Source organism: Carlito syrichta, unplaced genomic scaffold (genome assembly GCF_000164805.1).
Source record: "Carlito syrichta isolate Samal-C Ts95f unplaced genomic scaffold, Tarsius_syrichta-2.0.1 Scaffold315172, whole genome shotgun sequence".
In the NCBI taxonomy this organism is placed as follows: domain Eukaryota; kingdom Metazoa; phylum Chordata; class Mammalia; order Primates; family Tarsiidae; genus Carlito; species Carlito syrichta.
In genome coordinates, this window is record NW_007259268.1 from 43,091 (window position 1) to 65,040 (window position 21,950).

The 21,950-nt window shown below is 34.9% G+C and overlaps 1 protein-coding gene across 1 annotated transcript; it reads right to left on the minus strand.

The window, feature by feature from the left end:
* Positions 1-1,701: 1,701 nt before the first annotated feature.
* On the minus strand, positions 1,702-21,702 carry FEM1C (fem-1 homolog C). Its single transcript, XM_008072439.1, has 2 exons — positions 20,967-21,702; positions 1,702-4,492 (listed from the first exon to the last, which is right to left on the minus strand). Exons 1-2 carry the CDS (start codon positions 21,508-21,510, stop codon positions 3,183-3,185), a joined length of 1,854 nt encoding a protein of 617 aa, XP_008070630.1. The 5' UTR covers positions 21,511-21,702; the 3' UTR covers positions 1,702-3,182.
* Between the last annotated feature and the right edge of the window lie 248 nt (positions 21,703-21,950).

Sequence of the window (21,950 nt, forward strand, 5' to 3'; positions counted from 1 at the left end):
GAACTGACAAAAGGGAAACTAGTTGTTTAGTGATACAAGAGGGCAAAAAAAGAAAAAAGAAAAAAAGAAAATGATGACAATAAATTAGTTTCCTTAGTATCTAACTCTAAGATGGTTAAAGTTTCAAGCAATTATGCTGCTGCTACAGTGTACATGAATATGTTATCTCATCCAGCCCCCGTAATTCTAAGAAAATTAATTACAAAAGTATACCAGTGAATTCAGCCTAAGGTTTCTGCTGGCAATATGATTCTTAAAGAGCTACTTTTCCAAATATAACCTAAACAATTTTCCCAAGTCACAGTATATGGGGGTCTCTAAAATATTATAAATTTAGGCAGTCACTTTACAAGTGAGCCATCATTTAACTTAAAAATCATAAAGGGCACCAAATTATCTTTGTCAATTTGGGCTTATGCCTGTCAGATTTATGAATAAGAAAAATGACTACTTGTAAATCTATGATCTATTCGTCTTGACAAAGGAGACTGGCATCTAATCTGAGTAAAGTGACCATTTCTTTTACAGAAATGACTAAACCAGTGGAACATTTAATATTCAGCAAGCCCCACAGGGCATTTTTTTGTAGAAATGTAATCAAAACTTATACAGTAACTCTAGTCAACACCACCATGCTACAATGTACAGTTTAGTTTGACTCACGAGTACAGTTAGCTCATTAAGAATTAAATTTACACATCTGTGGTTAAAAAAATAAATTTAAGTATTTTATTTTATTCAGTCTCACAATTTTGAGAATATTTTCTTATGAAGGCCTTAACAGTGTCTGAGGCCACATTGATGAACCAACTCCCCCTGGAATAAAATCAGGAACAATTTTGACTCATTAAGCTGATTTTTCAAGAGCTCCCAATGTTATTTGTGGAGATGGCAAAAAAGAAGAGAAAATTGTACCCTATTTGAAATAAGGCATGCCAGTTATCAAGACTAAGTTCTAAGTTATCTGATTTAGTGGTGGAAAAATGTTATTTAAAGAAATTCTTATTTTTACTGGAGTTCTACAATTTAAGTTCACCTGTAAAATAGTGAGATGTGCTTCATTCTAAGTACATGTAAACTCTCCCAGCTACCCCCCAAAAAGGAGGGGGAACTATTAAATCACTTAAAAATCCAAGTCATCTTTATCCCAAAATTATTGAGATAATCTAATATAGATATACTATACTGGCAATTCTCCTTTAAGAAAAATAGTTCATGCATATATAGTTCTTACACCACAAGGTTAGAGACAGATTATTTCAAAATATTAATGTTTGATATCTCTAGAATACCAATCTAATTCACAAATTAAACTATTAATATACTGTATGTGGAAATTCAAACATATCATCAAATGTACCCACAGTAAATAAGAGATAGTAAAATCTCTTCATCAAATGGTTGGAGAGCTCCCATTTATATCCAATCCACAGTTTTTAATGGTGAATTAAATTTACAACCTAGTAATATGAGTAAGAATTTTTAGAAAATTAAACCTCAATTATTTAACCAAAAGTCTAATGTTCTTCTATTTACTACTCTTCATTAAAGGTTTTTTAAAGATGAAAGATGACAATAAACTTTGTATGACTGTTTGCAATGATAATGCCCTAAATTGTGTAACATCAACCCTCAGAATAAAATGTCAACACAAAAGTTCAAATAAGTGATCCAGCTCATTAAACTCACAGGTAAACTGAGTTTTTCTGAAATCAATAAGGAGCTTTTTATTCAGAACAATTTCATTAAGACATTTGTAGGGCAAATATGCCATCATAAATTTTATTCTGAATTACAATAAAGTGCTGCATGATAATTACCTGAATCGTTTTTAGTACTTTTCACTTATCTTAAGTTAAAAGAGCCCTTTCTGTGGCATTAGCAAATCTGAGACAGAAAGAGAGGAGAGAAAGAAAAGAGAGAGAGAAGCACTGCAACCTTTTGTGTTTAACTAGGGTAACAAATAATTGAGACCAAAGTAATTCATGCAAGTTATTTTTAAAGGTATACATAAGCTTGAAGAAAGAAAGAACACTGTTACTGACCTTTGATACTATGGCAGTAAATTGCATACTAAAATACCTTAATTATCTTAGATGCCTAGATCTGGCTTGGCAAGCATCATGCCACTGACATGCTTCAGCTCTTTTTGTAACTAAAAGTGATTTGCAGTTCAATTACTGAATATTTCAATGTGATTTGTTAAGCTGTGTGATAAACTTGGAAGTTAAATTTAAGCAAATTCTCTACACCTAGTCACACCATCAGCACAAGCAGGACAATGCTGGAGCAGCATGAAAGGTGGGTCACTTTGGAAGGATTCTTCCTTTTACTGCATGATATATTAAGATGACAGACCTAAATTTCAACTGGGTTAATGAGTTAAAATAGATTTGTTTCCCAAATTTAGCACACAATAATTTCAGTGGGTTAGAGAAAGAAACCTCAAAAGTTAAGAAAAAACAAACAAAAAAGCTTGAGCTAAGATAGCTAACCTGCAGCTCTAAAAATGTCATGCTATAAGAGTACTTTCATAAAATGAAATTTGTAACAAACTTAAGAAAACTGTTTTGAGTTGAAGTTGACCAACTGCTGCATAGAAAATATGCTAACATACAACAGTCAAGTTTAAGCCGGTGCATAGAGAAGATAAAGCACTTATGGTAACTGCAAATGGTAACAAGTTCATAAAGTTTATACAACCTAGCATGGGTTGGTAAGAGGGGGAAACTGTAGTAGAAATGGTTAGAAAAAAATAAAGTGGAAACAGGGAAGAAGTTTGGAGGAGAGAAGAAAGAAGCAGGGAAAAAAAAAAAGACCTTCAACTGTATAAAATTCACAAACCAGTAAAGTATTAAGACACCACTGAAAAATGGTTAACTTTGTCCCAAACACCCAACAGCAAACAAAACCAGAATGAATAAGCCTTTGGCAGACAATTTTAGAAATTTGAATACGACAATACATTTCTCAATAATTCACAAACAATATATTATATGGTATATATATATATATTAAATACTGGGAAACCAATCTTGTAAATTTGATGCTTATAATGTTTTAGCCAATGAGAGCACGATGATATCAAGCTAAATGAATGCTGGTGTTATCACAACAGTGCTCATTCATGAAACAACTGTTACCAATTCGTGCTTTAACAGTGCTAAAATACAGTCAAATTATCATCTATGAAGTGAAACAAAGGTCTCTAGCTTTTCTGGGATGTGCCCTTTATAATATATTCTATGATTCACTATGACACGAGCAGCAAGACACTGCAATGTGGTATGATTTATGGGCTGAATCAAATTTTTAGCTATTTCCTTCTCGTCCAGCAAGTCACTAGCAGTTTGTTTGTGCAAGTTTGTGGCATCAAAATGTGCACCTGATTTAATAAGGAGATTCATGATGTCTGGATGGTTGTTAAGAGCAGCGATATGTAGGGGACTGTTGTCATCGGAGTCTCTGACATTCACATCAGCACCACATTCTATCAGTATTGCAGTAACTTGCAGTGATGGAAATTTACAAACAGGATAACGCCCTACACATGTAGTATTCTTGTCCACAGCCAGATGAAGAGGGCTGAAGTTATTCTTTCCCCTCGGATGCAGCTTAAGAAACCTGTATATAGTCTGCTTTTTGAAATGGTCCTGTTCTACAGTACAAGGAACTTTTTCTAACAAGCAAATTAAGTGCAAAATGATGGAAAGAGCCTTATTTAACTGTAATGGATCAGCTGGACACTGAGTTTGTTTGATAGCTCGCTCTATTTCAAGGACGCTTTTGCACAGTATGCCCATAAGATCATCAAATGTAACAGTAGTTCCCAGAAGACCTTTAGCCCTATCCTGTAGCATAAAGGAGAACAGTTCTGCAAAAGATAATAAGCTGCTGGCGGTCATTGGGCTTAAAGGGTCCAAATTGTTCTGCTGCATATCCAAAGCGTACTTCCATAGGTTGATGCATCGTTTGAAATTTCCAGAGTCTGCATAGACAGCGCCTCTATATCTAATATAGTAAGAGGTATCAGGATGAGAAGGACCAAGAATACGTTCTCTAATTAACAGTGCCTGCATTCTCATCTCATCAGGATCAGCAATAAGACCTTCTAACTCTTCTGCACTGTTTACCTCCTTGGCATAATCATAAGCCATTATTAGTGTCTGTGGTACTGGTTTACTAATTATATTAGTCCTGTCACTGTACCTCATGTTCATTGCCTTTTTCCAGTATTTCAAAGCCCCAAGTAGATCTCTTTTTTTGTCTACAAATGTAGCTCCCAGAAGCTCTAGAGCATTGATACGTTCTGTCTTGCTGGTCTGTGCATGATGTGTCAGAAAATCCACAATATTTGTGTGACCAGTCACACTTGCTGAGAGAAGGGGAGTCATTCCATAACCATCCTTTTCCATCTTGGCACAATACATAAGAAGCATCTTCATGATGTCCAAACTTCCAGATTCTGCACAATCATGCAATGCTGTATTACCTTAAGGAGAGGAAAAAAGAAATAAAATACATTGAGGCACCAGGTAATAATTCAGTACCTGTATGTACTTTAGGACCTAAAAAAAAAAAAAAACAGGTAGCAACAAGCCACTCTTAGTTAAATACAGTTTGACTACAAATAAGAAAAAAATTATCTCTGGCACTTAAAACTAACATCTGACACACATCAGCAGGGGATGAAAAAATACTTGTTGAATAAATGGCATGACCAAATTAGGTGTGACAAGATACCCAAAATCACCAGATGAAACTCCAAATTCTGCCAGGTCAGTGGCTCATGACTGTAAACACTTTGGGAGGCCAAGGCAGGAGGACTGCTTGAACCCAGGAGTTCGATAAAATTAATCCATGGTGTGTTGGTATTTTTCATTAAGGTCTTCAAGTGCATATTCTATGATTAAAATGGATGAAATACAACTAACCAGTGATATACAGTTTTGCTGACAGTCACTTAGCTTTTTGGATCAGCTTCCACATTTATAAACAAGAGGTCTAGTTTTTAATGTCTAAGATTTTTCCACTTGATTCTAAGAGTAGTCAGAATTTTTTTTTTTAAACAATACTTATTTGTGATTACCAAGTGAATTTCAGTTGTTTTAGCCAAAATTCTTGGTAACAAAGTGCTTTCTCCAAAAAGTTCCCATTAGAAAACAATTTGACTGAAATCTGAAAAACATGTGGGTGGTTCAATATGAACTTTAAAAGGAGACATCTGAAGTGTCCTTTCATAATGGATTATTTCCCATTGTAATTTAATTTTTTAAACATTCTTTTTAGATGTACTAAATGTTCTAACACTGTCCTATTCTTCCCACACATGAATTAAAACTGACAACAGGCACTGGCTCATTAAAAGCCTGTATGAAACATATTAAGACACATAAACGTCAGATATTTAGCTAAGTTTAATGATAGTCATTCTACTAATCATCAGAATAGCAATTATCATGCAGACCTCTGACAGTTACATACAATCGTTTGCAGAAAATTTCAATAACGAGTAATTCTAAGCATCTACTATGACTAAACTGATCCAATGATTCAGTTTATACTGAACTCCTGGTTTTCCTGGGAGTCTAAAGTTTTAGGTATGTGCTAGGCAAAGAGTGCCCATGTAACCAGCCCTCAATAAAAACCTTGATTGTTGAGTCGCTCACAGGTTTCCCTGTGTAGAAACAGGACACAAGGGTTACTTTCATTGCTGGGGAAGAATGTGTTCTATAAGACCCATCATGAGAGGGACAGAGTATAAAAATGCCTACACACAGATTCTAGACCTCACCTATGCTTTACTCCTTATGATCCAGTTGCATGTACTTATTGCACAGCTGTAATAAATCTTAGCCAATATTAAGTACAACTGTATGGTCAGTTACCTCTAATATGGGGGTGGCTTTGAAAACTCCCAACAAAACATGTGTACCAGACAGTGTTTTAAACATTAATAATTCAAATAATAAATCTACTTTTATAGGAAAAAAAGTTACTATACCTTAAAAATTTAATCTGTCCACAAATTTATCCTGTTTAGTCTCATTTACAAGGTCTGCATAATTACTCTAGATGTGTTTATTCTGACCCAGTATTTCAATGGTCTACAATGATCTGACATATGATAAAATGCTTCATCAATGTGTAAAATAACCAAGCACTGAAAGAGCCCAGAATATTTATTCAAAATAATTTCAATTAAACATGACAACTATACCAGGTATGTTTCTAAACCTCTTTTAATTGAAAACCCTTACTATTCCCATTTTCTCCTAAAAATAGGCAATATAAGTAAAAATAAAAAACTGAATATAAAGAGAAGGCTTAGATGGTATTCTCTCTTCAGAGTAAAATACAATCAAGAATTAAAATGTAGCAGAAGTCAATTTAATTAAATTTCTGCACTTATTGAACAAACACAAAATATATTTATTTTGAATACACTCACATATTGAAGAAAAAAAAGAACAAGAAGAAAAAAGAGAACAACAAAAAAAGAGCATCCAATCATGGCAGAAAAACCTGCAATGTGATCACCCACCCACTCAGAGCAAAATCTGCTTGATAGCATTTAAAAGATAACAAGGGGACAATACCCAGGATAAGAAAGAAAACTAGAGAAGTCCAGTCCAAAATTTGGGGCAGCTTTCCCAAAATGGTCTCTACCAATTCTGGAAGAGATAACTGAAAAACTAACAACTTCTGACAGCATTGCAGGGCTAAAGGAAAAAACTGGAGTTCACAGCCCACGAAAAAGGGAACTTTGAAAACTCCCCACACTTTGGGTTAGAGCTCCAAAGGTTACATACAACCTAGGGAGTTAAGTAGAGAGCAAGTAGACGAGCTATCAAAGAAACTGAAATCTAACTTAAAATCACCTCAACATTCAGTTCTAATCATCCAGGATTGCTAGTATACAAAATCAAAAGCCAGAAGCAAATATAAATACTTAGAGGAAAATATTATCATACAAGGGTTCTAATTATTTTTTATACTCTTCATATGTAATGCTCAGTATCCAATAAAGAACAGTGGACAGAAAATAAAGAACCACAAAACCAAAAGAAATAAGAGCTGAGAGAAAAGCCAAACAGGAGATGTAGCTACCACAATTTATCAACACAGATTCTGGAACAGTAACTATGCTTAGCATATTCAAAGAGATTTTTTTTTTTAATTTTGAATTCAAAAGAAAACTTAGAAACTAAAAAACTCACTGGGTGGCTTTAAAAGCAGATTTATACACAACTGAATAGAGAATTAGTAAAGTGGAAGATAGAGAAGATGAAAATATACAGATATAAGGATGGAGCGGTTGTGGTAAAATGATGGAAAAGGAGACTTTAAGAGACAGAGGGAACAACGTTAGAAGGGTTGATATCTCAAAGCCAAAATTCTAGAGGAAGAAAGTGGGTCAAAAGCAACATTTGAAGAGATAAAGTCCAAGAACTTCCAGAAGCTGATGAAGTTTAAACTATAAATTTAATTCATTTCACAAACTCCAAGAAGAAAAAATAAAAAGAAAACCACACTGAGGTGCAACACAGCAAAACTGCTGAAAAAAAATCTTAAGACCAGAGAACAGGTGGAAGAACCTGCAGAAGAACAACAGACTGACAGCAAAGTTTCATCAGGAACAATATAAGCCAGCAGACATAGAGTAATATTTTTAAGAGCACTAAAGAAAGGTAATTGCCAACTTGGAATTCTATACCCATATCATGAACAAATGTGAAATAAAGAAGCATTTCAAATAAGAAAAAAAAACCTAAGATATTTATTACCAACAGGTCTAAATACTATAGAGTGTTCTTTAGGCAAAAGGAAGATGAGCCACATAGACGCTTCAAGATGTAGACATAAACATCAACAAAAAAGGGCAAATCTAAATAAATACTGATTTTGAAAACAATGTCTTGTAGGGCTTGAAATATGTATATAGAAATAAATACTTGGTAGCAATAGCATAAAAGTATGGAAAGTAAATGAAGTTAAAGTGTTCTAAGATCTCTGCTAAGTTGGAAAGATGTACAATTAGAAATTTATGTTAGCCTTTGATAAGTTTAAGTAGTACAATCTAGAATAACTACTAAAATAATATTAGAGGATATATACATTACATTTTCTCTGATATTGAGAAAAAAATGAAATAATAAAAAGCCATTCAAAAGGGAAAAAGGGGATGAACACAAAACAGGCAGGACAAATAAAAATTAGAAAGATGGTTAGAAGATTAAAAGCTAAATATATCAGTAATTACATTAAATGCAAGCAAACTAAAGGGTCCCATTTAAAGACAAAAACTGTCAGAGTGAAAACACAAAGAAAATTCAAGACACACTGCTTACAAGAGACACACTTTAAATATAAGGATAGAGATAGGTTTTGGAAGAAGATGAAATAAATATATCTTTACAAAAACTAAATATTAAAAAACTGTCTGGGCTGGGCTCAGTGGCTCAGCCTGTAATCCCAGCACTTTGGGAGACTGAGGCAAGTGGATTGCCTGAGCCCACGGGTTCAAGACCAGCCTGGGCAACTTGGCAAGACCTCCTCTCTACAATAAATCAAAAATTATCTGGGTGTGTTAGCGTGCGCTTGTGGTTCCGGCTACTTGGAAGGCTGAGGCAGAAGGATCACCAGAGCCCAGCAGGTAAATGCTGGGGTAGTCATGAGTGTGCCACTGCCCTCCAGCCTGGGTGACAGAGTGAGACTCCAACTCAAAAAAAACCTGTCTGATATTAAAATAACAAAGTAGACTTTACAGTAAAATGCATTAGAGATAAAGGGGAACATTTCATAATGATATAAAATTCAAAACACAAAGATATAATAATTCTAAATTTGTTTTCACCCAATAACATAAAATTTAGTTATATAAAGCAAAAACTGACAGAACCACAAGGAAAATCAGGCAAATCTATAAACACTACATATGAACATATCTTTCTCAGTTTAGAAGACCAAAACCAATAAGAGTAAAGACTTGAAAACAACAAACATAACTGAACTGGCATATATAGAAGAATACAGTACTCAACTGTAGAAATTTTTTTTCCCAAGGATATATGAAAGTATATACAAATACTAACTATATTCTGGGCCTAAAGCAAGTTTCAACAAATGCAAAGAGACTGAAATCACTAAGTATGTTCAAAGTCCACAATGCAATGAAGTTAGATATCAAAAAAAGATAACTAAAAAACTCTGTATTTTTGAAATCTTAAAATTCACTTCTAAATAACTCATAAGTCAAAGAAGAAAGCCCAATGAAAATAAGAAAAAAAAATTTTTTTTGAGTGGAGCCTCACTCTGTTGCCCAGGCTGGAGTGCAGTGGCAAACTCCCGTTCATGGCAGCCTTGACCTGCTAGGCAATTCTTTTGCCTCAGCCTTCTAAGTAGCCGGAACTACAGGTGTGCGCTACCATGCCCAACAATTTTTTGATTTATTGTAGAGACGAGGTCTCACCATGTTGCCCAGGCTGGTCTCAAACCCATGGTCTCAGGCAATCCTCTCGCCTCGGCCTCCCAAAGTGCTGAGATTATATGCTTGAGCCACCGCACCCAGTAAGAAAATATTTTTTACTGGGTGACAATGATAACACTAAATAACAAATTAGAAAAAAAGAAAGGCTTAACCTGTCTCCATTTCCATGTACTCCTCATTTCTGAGGTTATATTTTAAATGCCAGTCATATTAAACTTCCATTAAGTTATAGCTAATGTAAGTCAAACTTCATAATAAAACTTCAACCAATCAAGCATTTTAACTCAAAAGCTTTCACACTTCCTATAAGGAAACAGCAGAAAATCTTTGAGATAGCTTTCAAAATTCTACAGCACTGATTCTCAAAACACTCTGTGTAGAGTGGAGGACATCGAGAAAGAAATTTATAGTTTTAGAAAGCATATCATGTGAGGTAAAGTTTAATTTTGGATACCATAGAATACGAATTTTTAAAAACTGAGAAATATCTCCCTACCCTACCTCTTCAGTTTCATTTCTCGTTATCTCTGGTCTGAATGATTCACTGTGAATCTAACTCAAAAATTGGCACATTTATTCTGTAAAAGGCCTGAAAGTATTTTAGGTTTGCAGGCCATAAGGTCTCAGCTGTAACCACTAAGCTTTGTTGAGTAGCATGAAGATATCCATGGACAACATGTTGAATTAATGGACATGGCTGTTTCCCAACAAAACTTGATTTATGAACTTTGTAATTTGATTTTCATGTAATTTTCACATGTCATGAAATATCTTTCATTTGTTTTTTTCTCAACCATTAAAAAATGTAAAAAGCATTTTTAAGCTCTTAGGCAGTAGAGGTAGGTGGATTTGAACCCTGGACCATAGTTTGCCAACACCTGCTCTAACTCAAAAGACATTATCTATACCTCCCACACACAAGGTAGAGATTCTGCTTAGGCTTCACTTTTGTCCATCCTAAGAACTTCTCCCAGCACCAGGAACAGCCCTGTTCACTTCCACCTCCATGCCTCTGTTCTTGACTTTCCTAAAATGTACTATTTTGTCATCATTTTAACTTGTCTTTCAAGTTTCACCAGAAATTTTAGCTGCTCAAAAAGGCTTTCTTGGTTATACCATATCAATTTTATCATTTTGAGAATGTGTGGTGAATAAATATACCGCTTATCCTGAGAAGTACTCATATGACATCTACTATTATGATACCTTACAATAATATACTGCTTCACAAATAGGTTTTCTTAACTAAACAGTCTATTCTTAAAGTATACAGATCCTATATCTTTCTTTTATATCCCAAAAGCAACTTGTACACTGCTAAAGCTAAGTTAGATTCTACATTTTTAATATCTGATATCACAAAAAGTAATTCAAACTTAGCTTCTGAGGACAAAGTAAGTTCAAAAAGTAAAATCTTAAAAGCAAGAAATCTTTTTAATTACTCTAATAGGCTAAGAATATAACCACAACATTTTCATGCCCTGGAAGGCCCTCAAAATTAAGTTTTTGAGTTATAGCCTTGAGCATTACTTAAAGTTTGCAAAACAGAAGTTTTTAAGACAGTTTAAAAACAACTATAATTTTTGCATCATTTCTCTAGGTCTTTTTATATAGTATGCTTTGACAAAGTTAGAAGCTGTACATATATAACCGTTTCCTGCTTTTCACCTACATTCTGTCATGTTATTTTACTACATCATCTGCATAGTCTCTATGAACTACATAGATAGTACATAATCCTTAATGGTTTTATGGTGAAAGTTGAAGTAAGAGGACATGCCATAATTTACATAAACATTTTCCTGTTGATGTACATCTGCACTGCTTCAGAATTTTAATCATTAAAATTGCTTTAAAAAATGTAAGGACAGATAATAAAGCAGTGATTGCTAAGGGCTGGAGGCTGAAAACTGGGTTAACTACAAAGGGGCATGAAAGAACTTTCTGTTCTTACCTTCAATAAAGGAGTAGTATATGTTTGTCAAAAGTTACAGAACTATACACTAAAGTAGATTCTATTGCATGCAAATTACACTTCAATAAAAAATACCAAAAAATTAATGTCTAGCCCAAAATAGAATCACAAATGTGTGATGGCTTAATACACAACTTCAATTCACTTCGAAAGAAATTATAAATTTTTTAAAAGGTCCACCTTAACAGTATTCTTCTAGCATTGAGATGAACTTTTTAATTTCTATTATACCTGTTCCTAAGTAAACGGAATATTTTCTCATGTCTGTTTACAAACTTTATTTTCTTTTATGACATTTCTATTTATGTTTTAGTTTCTGGAATCAGTCTGACTTTCTACATATCAGTACTTAAAAAATGATAGCCAGTTGTTTTACTTAGGCATTTTTTAAAAGTTTAATTTAATTTAATTTTTGAGTTGGTGTCTCACTCTTTTGCCCAGGCTGGAGTGCAGTGGCACGCTCATGGTCCCCACAACCTTGACCTGCTGGTTGATCCTTCCACCTCAGCCTTCCAAGTAGCTGGAACTACAGGCACACGCCACCATACCTGGCTACTTTTTTTGATTTATTGTAGAGATGAGGTCTCACCAAGTTGAGACCTCAACTTGGCTGGTCTCGAACCCATGGGCTCAGGCAATCCTCTCACCTCGGTCTCCCAAAGTGGTGGGATTGCAGGTGTGAGACACTGCTCCCAGCCCTGCTTAGGCATTTTTCCTGGGTTGTATGCCCTTTAAAAACATTCCCATAATAAATTATTGTACTTCCAAAAGATTTTGCATCTTCACATCATACCTGCTTTTTTGTATTCTCAGAATAAGATAGTTAAAAATAGAACATAAAGTTCAAAAATAAATATTCCAGGCATCTTAGATGAAATTAAGAATATTTCATATTAAAATTTAATAAATTTACCTTTAACAAAAGAAAAAAGAAAGAGAAAAAGAAAAGCACACTATATTATACAATTCTTAAAGCTTAATTAAGAAAAAGTTTCATTTGAAGAAAAGAAATTTTCTGGCACTGAATTCATAATAGAAATTTTTGTGATTTTGCAAAAGACATTTTAAAAATGGATATTGCTTAGAAATGAAGCTAATGGCACATTAAGCATTAATTAAGTTAAAGCATTTCTGTAGAAAGTTAATACAATAGTATGAGCCAACTACAATAACTTTCCAACTAAATAATTTAACACAAAAACACTGCTAAGAAAATGTGGAGAATGGAAGGTGTCATATTCATTGGGATGCTTTGGGCTCCAGCGATCCTTCCACCTCAGCCTTCCAAGTTGCCGGAATTACAGGCATGCGCTACCACGCCCAGCTGATTTTTTTTTTTTTATTATTTATTGTAGAGATGAGGTCTTACTGCCCAGGCGGGTCTCGAACCCTCGGGCTCAGGCAATCCACTCACCTCAGCCTCCCAAAGGCGCGGGATTACAGGATGAGCCACTGAGCCCGGCTGCTCTTTTTAATAAAACAAAAAATGTTCTCATAAGGACTACAAAGTATTTAACAAACACAAAATACCTATAATTTAAATTGCCTTTCCTAGCAATAACAATTCAAGAGATTCTGCTGTTTGTAAATTCATCACATACTTCAAGCTGTGTATGTCTGCATGCGTGTGGTGTGCATGAGTGTGTGTGTGTATGTTTACTCTGAGTCAACTAAAACTGTGCTTCTAAAACTTTAATGTATAAAAATCACCAAAGGATCATAGTAAAATGCAGACTTTTAACTCAATTGATCTTGGGTGGGTCCAAGTGATGCCTATGCTGCTGGTTCTGAGTAGCAAAAAAGAACAAATCTTATTTTCTTGTTTGCTATATAGATATTTGCCACATAGCTAATATATAACAACTATATCAAATCATATGAATATAAATTTAAAAGGAAGGCAAGGTCACAGTCCTGTTTTACACCACACAGAAATGAAATTTCATCATTCCTATTTACTCTAAATGTAAACATATGCCAAAGCAAGCACTAGGGTGTTTTACAACTAGATACACAGTTTCACTCATGGAAAAGTTCCTATATAGTAAATGGTATCAATAAACCCTGCAGTCTATTCTTAACAATTTTCTTGTTTAAATCAAATATAAGTAATCTATAGTCAAGGTTTTAAAAAAGTCAGTTTGTAAAATATTCAAATTGCTATAAATGACACCATCAAAAAAGTGAAGAAACAAGCCGGGCATGGTAGCATGCACCTGTAGTTCCGGCTACTTGGAAGGCTAAGATGGAAGGACCCCCGGAGCACAGCAGGTCAAGGCTGTGGTGGCCGGAAGCGTGTCACTGCCCTCCAGCCTGGGTGACAGAGTGAGACTCCAACTCAAAAAAAAAAAAGGTGAAGAAACAATCCACAGAATGGGAGAAAATATTTGCAAGTGACATATCTGATAAAAGACTTATATTCAGAATATGTAAACAACTCTTAAAACTCAGTGATAAAAAATAAATAATCCAACTTTAAGTCATGTAAAGGATATAAAGACATTTCTCCAAAGAGGATATATAAATAGGCAATAACAACATGAATTAAGTACATGAGACATTTCTCCAAAGAGGATATATAAATAGGCAATAACAACATGAATTAAGTACATGAAAAGATGCTCAACATTATTAGCCATCTGAAAAATATAAATTAAAATCACAATGAGAAACCACTTCACACTCCCTAGGATTGCTATATTAAAAAAGAAGGGTAATAACAAGAAACCGGACCCTACATTGCTGATAAGTAAGTAAACTGGTACAGATACTTTGGAAAACAGTCTGGCAGCTCCTGAGAAGGTTAAAAAGAGTTACCATAAGATTCAACAATTCCACTCCTGGATATATGTCTGAAAGAAATGAAAACATACATCCACAGAACTTGTACATGAATGTTCATAGCAGAATTACTCATAATAGTCAAATAGTAGAAACAACCCAAATATCCATCAACTGCTGAATGGATAAAATACCTATTACAATAGAATATTATTCAGCAATAAAAAGAAATAAAAATACCAATACCTGCTACAAAATGAATGAACCTTGTAAACATCTAATTGAAAGAGGCAAGTCACCAAAAAACTACATGATTCATTTATACGAAATGTCCAGAACAGGCAATCTTGCAGAGACAGAAAATTAGTAGTTGCAGAAAATTAGTAGGGCAGTTTCAGGGGAGCAGGGAGGAATGGAAGGAAGTGACTGAAATGGATATGGGATTTTTGGAGTGGTGATGAAAAGTTAATTGTTGTGATCACTGCGCAATTCCATGAACATACTAAAAAAAACCATTGAGCTGTACACTTTAAATGGATGAACAGTTTGTGAATTTCATCTCAATAAAGCTGTTTAAAAATTTAATTAAAATCAAAATATTTGTGTTTTTGGCAAAAATATAAGTTTTGACCAGTAGAAGCAGCAAAGGACCTTTTATTGTAATAGATTTGTCTGGCAATGCACAAAACTATTCTCATCTCTCTTCTTCAGCCTACTACTATGCTTGGCACTAACCCATTCTTCCTCAACTTGGTAGCTTAAGCTGAGCGAGTCTAGAAGAGGTTCATTTGTAAAAATGGAGATGGGGATGCAGTCCAATTCTACAATGCTGTTTGCAAGTATTTTAATCCCTGAATAACTAATCTGAGTTGATGAAGCAAGTGAGATGGAGTAGAGAGGAAAAAAACAATTTAGAGTATCAAAGGCATATTAGCAGAATGTTTCCCTTCCCCATGTATATTCTATCATGAAAGATACTCAAGAACAGGAGTTCACAAAAAGAGAAATCAAAAAAAAAAAAAAAAAATCAAAGACAAATTGTGCCTTCCCTTCACTAATTCTTATTATAAGGCACTGAGCTAGGAACATACAGAAATTTAACACAGGTCTTTGAGCTCACAACAAAATTAAATGCTATACAAAGTCTGCATCCACAGAGGTAAAGATGCATTCTTACAACCTGAGAGAGATGAGAAATCGCTTTGAAATGGGTCTTGATATTAAGTCAAATTTTCAAGGCCAAGAGCACTGGAGCTAATGGCAAGAACTAAAAACAACTAATATGTATAAAAAGCTCATCTAAAGACTGAAAACTTCATTATAATTCCATTTCCTGTTCTAGTTCACAGATTACCTACTCAATCACAGTTCTTCCCAAAGAGAAAAAAAAAGATGTTTTGATCATATTTGTGTCCACGTGACTTCTTTATCTAGGCCTCTCCCTACCTCTCCCTACCTCTCCCACTTTATCTTGCATCACATATATTCCCAATGTCTCATTAGTATACATGTCTAGAATTCCAAAAGCTTTCTCAATTTTTAACATTTCCCTGACTAAAATACATATATTATCTAAAATGCCTATGAGAAAAATATAATATAAAACCTTGGATTTGCTTCAAACTACTATAGAAAAAGAAAGGTAGGATAAACTTTTTAAAAAAACTTTGACAAATGAATAATTGTTGAAGTAAGGGGATGGGTACACAGTGGTTCAATGTATTCTCTCCATGTATGTTAAAAGTTAGAAAATTTCCATAATAAAAAGGCAAATAAACTGCCTGAACTAGCTCTCTCAAACCCTTTAAATGCTAGCTGTAAACCTGTCCCATGCCTACATGGATTTCCCCCTTTTCTGAACCCCTATAGAATTCTACCTGTATTACCCATTTTTCTCAATTATTATCTATGCTCACTGTGGCCAGATACTCTTCCTAATGCATGACATAAACACCAGATCTCAGCCTCAAAGAATCACTGCGTAGTAGAAGGCAGGGAGGCAAGTTTCTGTAAATAATTCCAGTTGTTCCTTTGCTTAAAAATGTTCACTGGTTTACCATTGCATGAATAACACCAAACTTCTTTACTAGACTATAAAGGAGATTGAATTAGAATGCTAATTCAATCTCCTTTATAATCTAGTCCCAAGTGCCCCGTGGTCCAAATATGCCTACCTTCCAATTCCTAGACCCACTAAGCATATTCCTCAATGTGCCTTTCCTTATGCCATTTCATAAGCCTGGAAAACTGTATCATAACCCTCCTATAGCTCTAAACCCCAATAATCCTTTCAAGGTACCATTTAACTTCTACTTTCTCCACGATGTGTTACTAGTCCGTACACTCTCTGTCTCCAAAATATACTATTCCTTTAGCATTTAAAAATGTAACTCTCTGTATCGTCTCATAGCCTCTAAAATTGTCAATACAATGCCTTGCCGACAGAAAGTGCACATGAATTGTTTTATTACCAATTTACTTAATTGCCTTGGGTATCTAAAATGACTGATCCATGAATGAGGATAGAGTATCTTCCAGAACTGGTCTCCTAATCCCAGTCTGAAGAGTTTTCTATTAGTTTGTAGTCCTGAATCAACCACTTTCAGCTGCTCAATTCCCAGTAGCATTAGGGTATAAAAGTAGAATTGGCTGGGCGCGGTGGCTCATGCCTATAATCTCAGCACTTTAGGAGGCTGAGGTGAGAGGACTGGCTTCGAGACCAGCCTAGGCAACTTGGTGAGACCTCATCTTTACAAAAATAATTTTTTTTTAAAGTAGAATTGAAGGGCTTAGGTAACTTCTCTTTGGATCTGCAATGTTCTATTCCGAGTCCAAAGAAAAACAAAAGCCACTCAAAAACCCAAACGAACGAAAGAACGCAGGGAAGCCAAAGATGCCTATAACTATGAAGCACTGAGATCAGTGTGATAGCTCTGAGGGGGTTTATCTAATCACTTCTGATCTGAGGTCTCTAGTTTTAAAAAGAACCAACTCCTGTCTCAAAAATGAATTGTTATGAGTGTTAAATTGAAGATGTATTCCTAAATATCTCAAAAATTTTCTCCCATTTTGGAATGCCACAGGAAAAGAAGGAAACCACTGTCCTCTCAGGTAATAAATCGTTGGGTAAAGAGTAGTTCCAAATATCTAATAAAGAAAGCACTACTGTTGTACTTACCTACCATATTCTGGTTTAAGTATCTGCTTATGAAGTTGTCTCTCTAATCAAAACATGAACTCCTCTAGAGTAGGGACTCAAGAACTGGTTATCCTGTCTCACTCATCTTTGCACATCCTAAATCTAACAGCCTGGCACACTGAGGGACTCAACAAAGGTTCTCTCAATTAACGAATTCTACCTTAGGTTAAAACATAGTCAACAGCCTGTTAAAAAGTAATGAAAAGAGGTTAAATAATATATTCTATCAACTGTCTGCTAAAAAGTAATAGAATGTAGAAGTCACATGCATTTTATATTCAAGCAGACCAAGCACAATCTACTGGCTACTGGCATTTTCTTTTCTCAGAACTTTTCCACAGATGATATAAAACGTCCTAAGAAATTATCCCATTTACCCTAGTCTTATTAGTCTTTTCCACTTTTTAGATGGGGCTAAAAACATGAGGAAAATTGTCTCTTGCTGCTATATCAGATCCTTCTCCACTGTTCCTGGTTTTCAAATTACCACTAACCCACAGAAAAAAAAAAATACAGAATCAGTGAGAAAACGAGTATCAAAGAATTGGCACTTCAGGATCAGAGTGAGGTAGGGTACACATGTATTTAATTTGCCCAACATTCATGAAGAATCACTATGGAAATTAACAGTCACCACAAAAAGGTAAAAGTACTGCACACAAAGTGACAAAATCTATCACTATGAATGTATATAAAGTTAACGCTATTTGAAATCATTTTCTGGTATGAAATTGTTTTTTTATGAAATGTATTTTTTGTTTTTTTTTTTTGAGTTGGAGTCTCACTCTGTCACTCAGGCTAGAGTGAAGTGGCACGCTCACCACCACGGCCACAGCAGCCTCCAACTGCTGGGCTCAGGCAATCCTTCCACCTCAGCCTTCCAAGTAGCTGGAACTACATGCATGTGCCACCACACCCAGCTAATTTTTTGATTTATTGTAGAGACGATGTCTTGCAAAGTTGCCCAAGTTGATCTCAAACTCCTGGGTTCAGGCAATCCTATCCCCTCTGCCTCCCAAAGTCCTGGGATTACAGGCATGAGCCACCACACTTGGTTTATGTATTTTTTTTAAGTCATACATACTAAATACTGATACTGGGGAGGGTGGAAGCAACTTAAAATTAGCAGACCATTTGCCAAAAAAGAAAGCATGAACACCTCTCACATACAAGGCTATTAAGATGATAGTAGTGATAAAGGGAACATTCATCTGAAAATAGCTCAAAGGTACTCAAGTGAAATACTGTTCACAGTTTATTAGGGAAAAATGGTGACAAAAATATAAGCTATTTATATTATAGTTTGCTCATCTACTCTATCTCCAGATGGATAGAAGGCAGCTTTACAAAACATAAGGGAAACAGTACCAGTACTCATCTCTCCAATGACATAAAAATTTATGAAATACCCCAATTTGACTTAAATATACAAGCTTATCAATAATCTGTACAGCCTTAAACTGATAAATAAAATGCTCAAAACAGAAACAAAAAATCGAACAAGTCTAAACAAGCAGTCATACTTTTTAACCCTTCAACTTCTAGTTCTGATTTCAAAGAATTCCCAATAGTAACATGGTTAGTTCAGCAGTAATTTGTTCTCTTGAAACAAGCATTCTTCAAAAGAATGATATTTTTTAAAGCAATGCTGTCATTTGACCCAACGACCTATCTCTAACGATAATCAAGAACAAATAAAAACACTTATAAGAATGTTTACAGAAATGTTTATCATACTGAAAAACTGAAAGTAACATAAAATTCCATTAGAAGTGTATGTAGCTATTGAAATCAAAAAGCTACAATTAATGGCATTAAAGATAATATTTATTAAGCTAAAAAACAGGTTATAGAACAACATATAAAATTGCATACGTATATCTGTATGCAAAATTCAGAAATATCTTTGGAAGTATTATCTCTGAGTACTGGGATTTTGCAAGATTTTTATACTTCTAAAAAGAATCACAATGATCTTGTATGCTTTTTTAACAACCCTTTTTTAAAAAACTCATACTCTCCTAAGTAAATCAAATCTGCTCAGTAACTAGGTAGTGCTCATAACTGTGTGGTTTAACCTTGTGATAGTGCCATCAGACACTATCACAATTGCAAATGCACATTCACTTTGATTCTGCAATTTCAAATATGGGAATTTGTACTACAGTTATTCTCACACAAGTGTGTAAAGACATTTTTGTTCAAGAATGTTCACAGCAGTATTTATTTATATTAGCAAAATACCCAATGTAATCTAAATGTCCATTAATAAAGATTAGATTATGTATATTCATACAGTGAAATACTGTACTGTATAGCTATGAAACAGAATGAGGTAACTGCGTGTTGGAGGTGAATGACATTCAAGATAAATTAAGGTTAAAAAAAGAGAACAGTATGCATTAACCAACAATGAGGGGAAAGAGGGAGTAAGAGAGGGAGAGTTACACAGACAAGTATGCTTGTATTTGCATAGCCTATTTCTAAAAGAATACACAAAAAAAGTGTAGAGGTTGCTTGTGGGTTGGGGGTCTAGAAAATAGGGACACTAACACTTATTTTTTATTGTAAACCAATTTTTATTGAATCTTCTAAACATGTCTCAATGTTACTTTTAAATTTAGTAATTTTTTTAAAATTAGGTAGTGAATTACCTTGCTGTTCTAAAAATAGAACAATATGGTTTTCAAGTATCAAAATAATGCTAGGAAGACAGCTGCTTTTAAGGGTTTTAAAATTCTAAACTATGATTGGCTGCTTTTAGTTTATTACAATCAATGAAAATTATATACAATTGTAAAAACCTGGACAAAGGTGTTTACACTGTTGCTCGCCAACAAATCCACATCTGTTTAACCTAGTCTTTGTTTTGCACTCTCAGTATTGAAGCAGTTTAAAAAATCAGTTTTATTTCCTGCTATATTTAATACATGTTCTATTTTACAAAAAAAAAATTTCTGTTGGCCACAAGTATGTAATAAGAGAAGAGATTTTCTCCTTTTCCACTTATATTAATCCTTCCAGGTCAGTTTGGTCTAGCCATCTCTGACAGTGAAATGCCTACTTAGAATCTAGAATAAACAAGACGATGACTCACTAAATATTAAAGTTTCTACTCCAAGATTGTTCTAAAAAATAAATTTGAAAAAGGCTAAAAAAAGTATTACATTTAACTATATTCCCAAACAGATTAAATATAAGGCTAAAGCCTCAGATCAACAACTATTAACTTTAAATACTCGGTATCTTTGGGGAACCCACTTCCCAGGAATTGAAAGTGTCTCCAAATAAAAAAAAAAAGGGAGAAAATCCTGCTTAACATACTGGCAAGAGCCTTTTATCACACTATTTCAACGTATTATCAAATACCAGAGAAACACTAAACAAGGTTAGACTGGAAGAGTTGCCTAATCAAAACAGGTCTGTTGGCTTACTCAACACCAGTGCTTATAATCATGTATCAAACTTCCTGAAAATAAATGGCAGACACTTAAAAAATTAAAAAATGAAGCTGAACTCACCTTTAACACTTTTTCTATTAACATCTGCCCCCTTTTCAAGTAAATACTGAGCAATCTCCTTATGACCTTTGTAACATGAAATCATCAAGCACGTATGCCCATGTCGGTTTGAAACTTCCAAATCAGCTTTGTGTTCTACAAGGTACTTCACTATTTCCAAGTGGCCATCAAAACACGCAGCGCGAAGAGGAGTTGAATTGGTTAAAGTCGTGTTGTTGACAGATGCTCCATGATTTAACAAAGACTGGACTACCTTCAGATGTCCTGCTGCAGAAGCGGCCCATAAAGGGGGGGCCCCCTCAATGGTTTCGCCATCAAAATTGACGGAGCCCCCGACTTCTATGGAGGCACTACATTGCTCTAGGAGGAATTCCACCATGTCAAGGTGCCCATACCTGGCGGCCATCAAGAGTGGCGTGGCCCCGTTTGTTTTTTCAGAGATCAAGGAGGAAACCTCCTCTTTGGATTTGCTTGCCAACAACTTGGTGAGAAGCCGGAGTTTGCCATCCCGAGCTGCATTAAATACTGCTGTCTTTAGATCCATTTATGTCCAGTTGAGAGGCTGTGCTTTATTTATCCTTCAAAGCAGAGATCCAGCTTAACTCTATCGACACAGGCAAGAGTTACAGGAACCAAAGTTCAATGTTAATCGCTGCACCCCAGAACAGATAGAAAACCACGGAGAGTATGTTCTGTTCTACGACCTTCCAACATGTGACAACCAGAGCACCAAACTAGAGAAAGAAAGAAAAAAGCGGTTTTGAATTTTCTACAGGTAAGGGCAAAATAAGTTTTCTTAATTTCCACTTCTGTGAAAAGAAGGGGGGGAGGAAGTTATACTTTAGGGATTACTTCGTCCCCTGCACCCTTTCCCCTCCAAAAGGTGGTAAAGGAAAACACAGGGGGGTCCACGCTGAGACTTGGTAGGAGGCAGTCTCTTGCCCGCGTGCGGAACATTTGAACACTGCCGGCAACCGGATTTTC

Coding starts and splice junctions, on each gene's coding strand:
- FEM1C (XM_008072439.1), bottom strand. CDS start 21,510: ATGGATCTAAAGACAGCAGTATTTAATGCAGCTCGGGATGGCAAACTC. Junction 4,493..20,966: donor TAATAGAAAAAGTGTTAAAG/GTGAGTTCAGCT, acceptor CCTCTCCTTAAG/GTAATACAGCATTGCATGAT.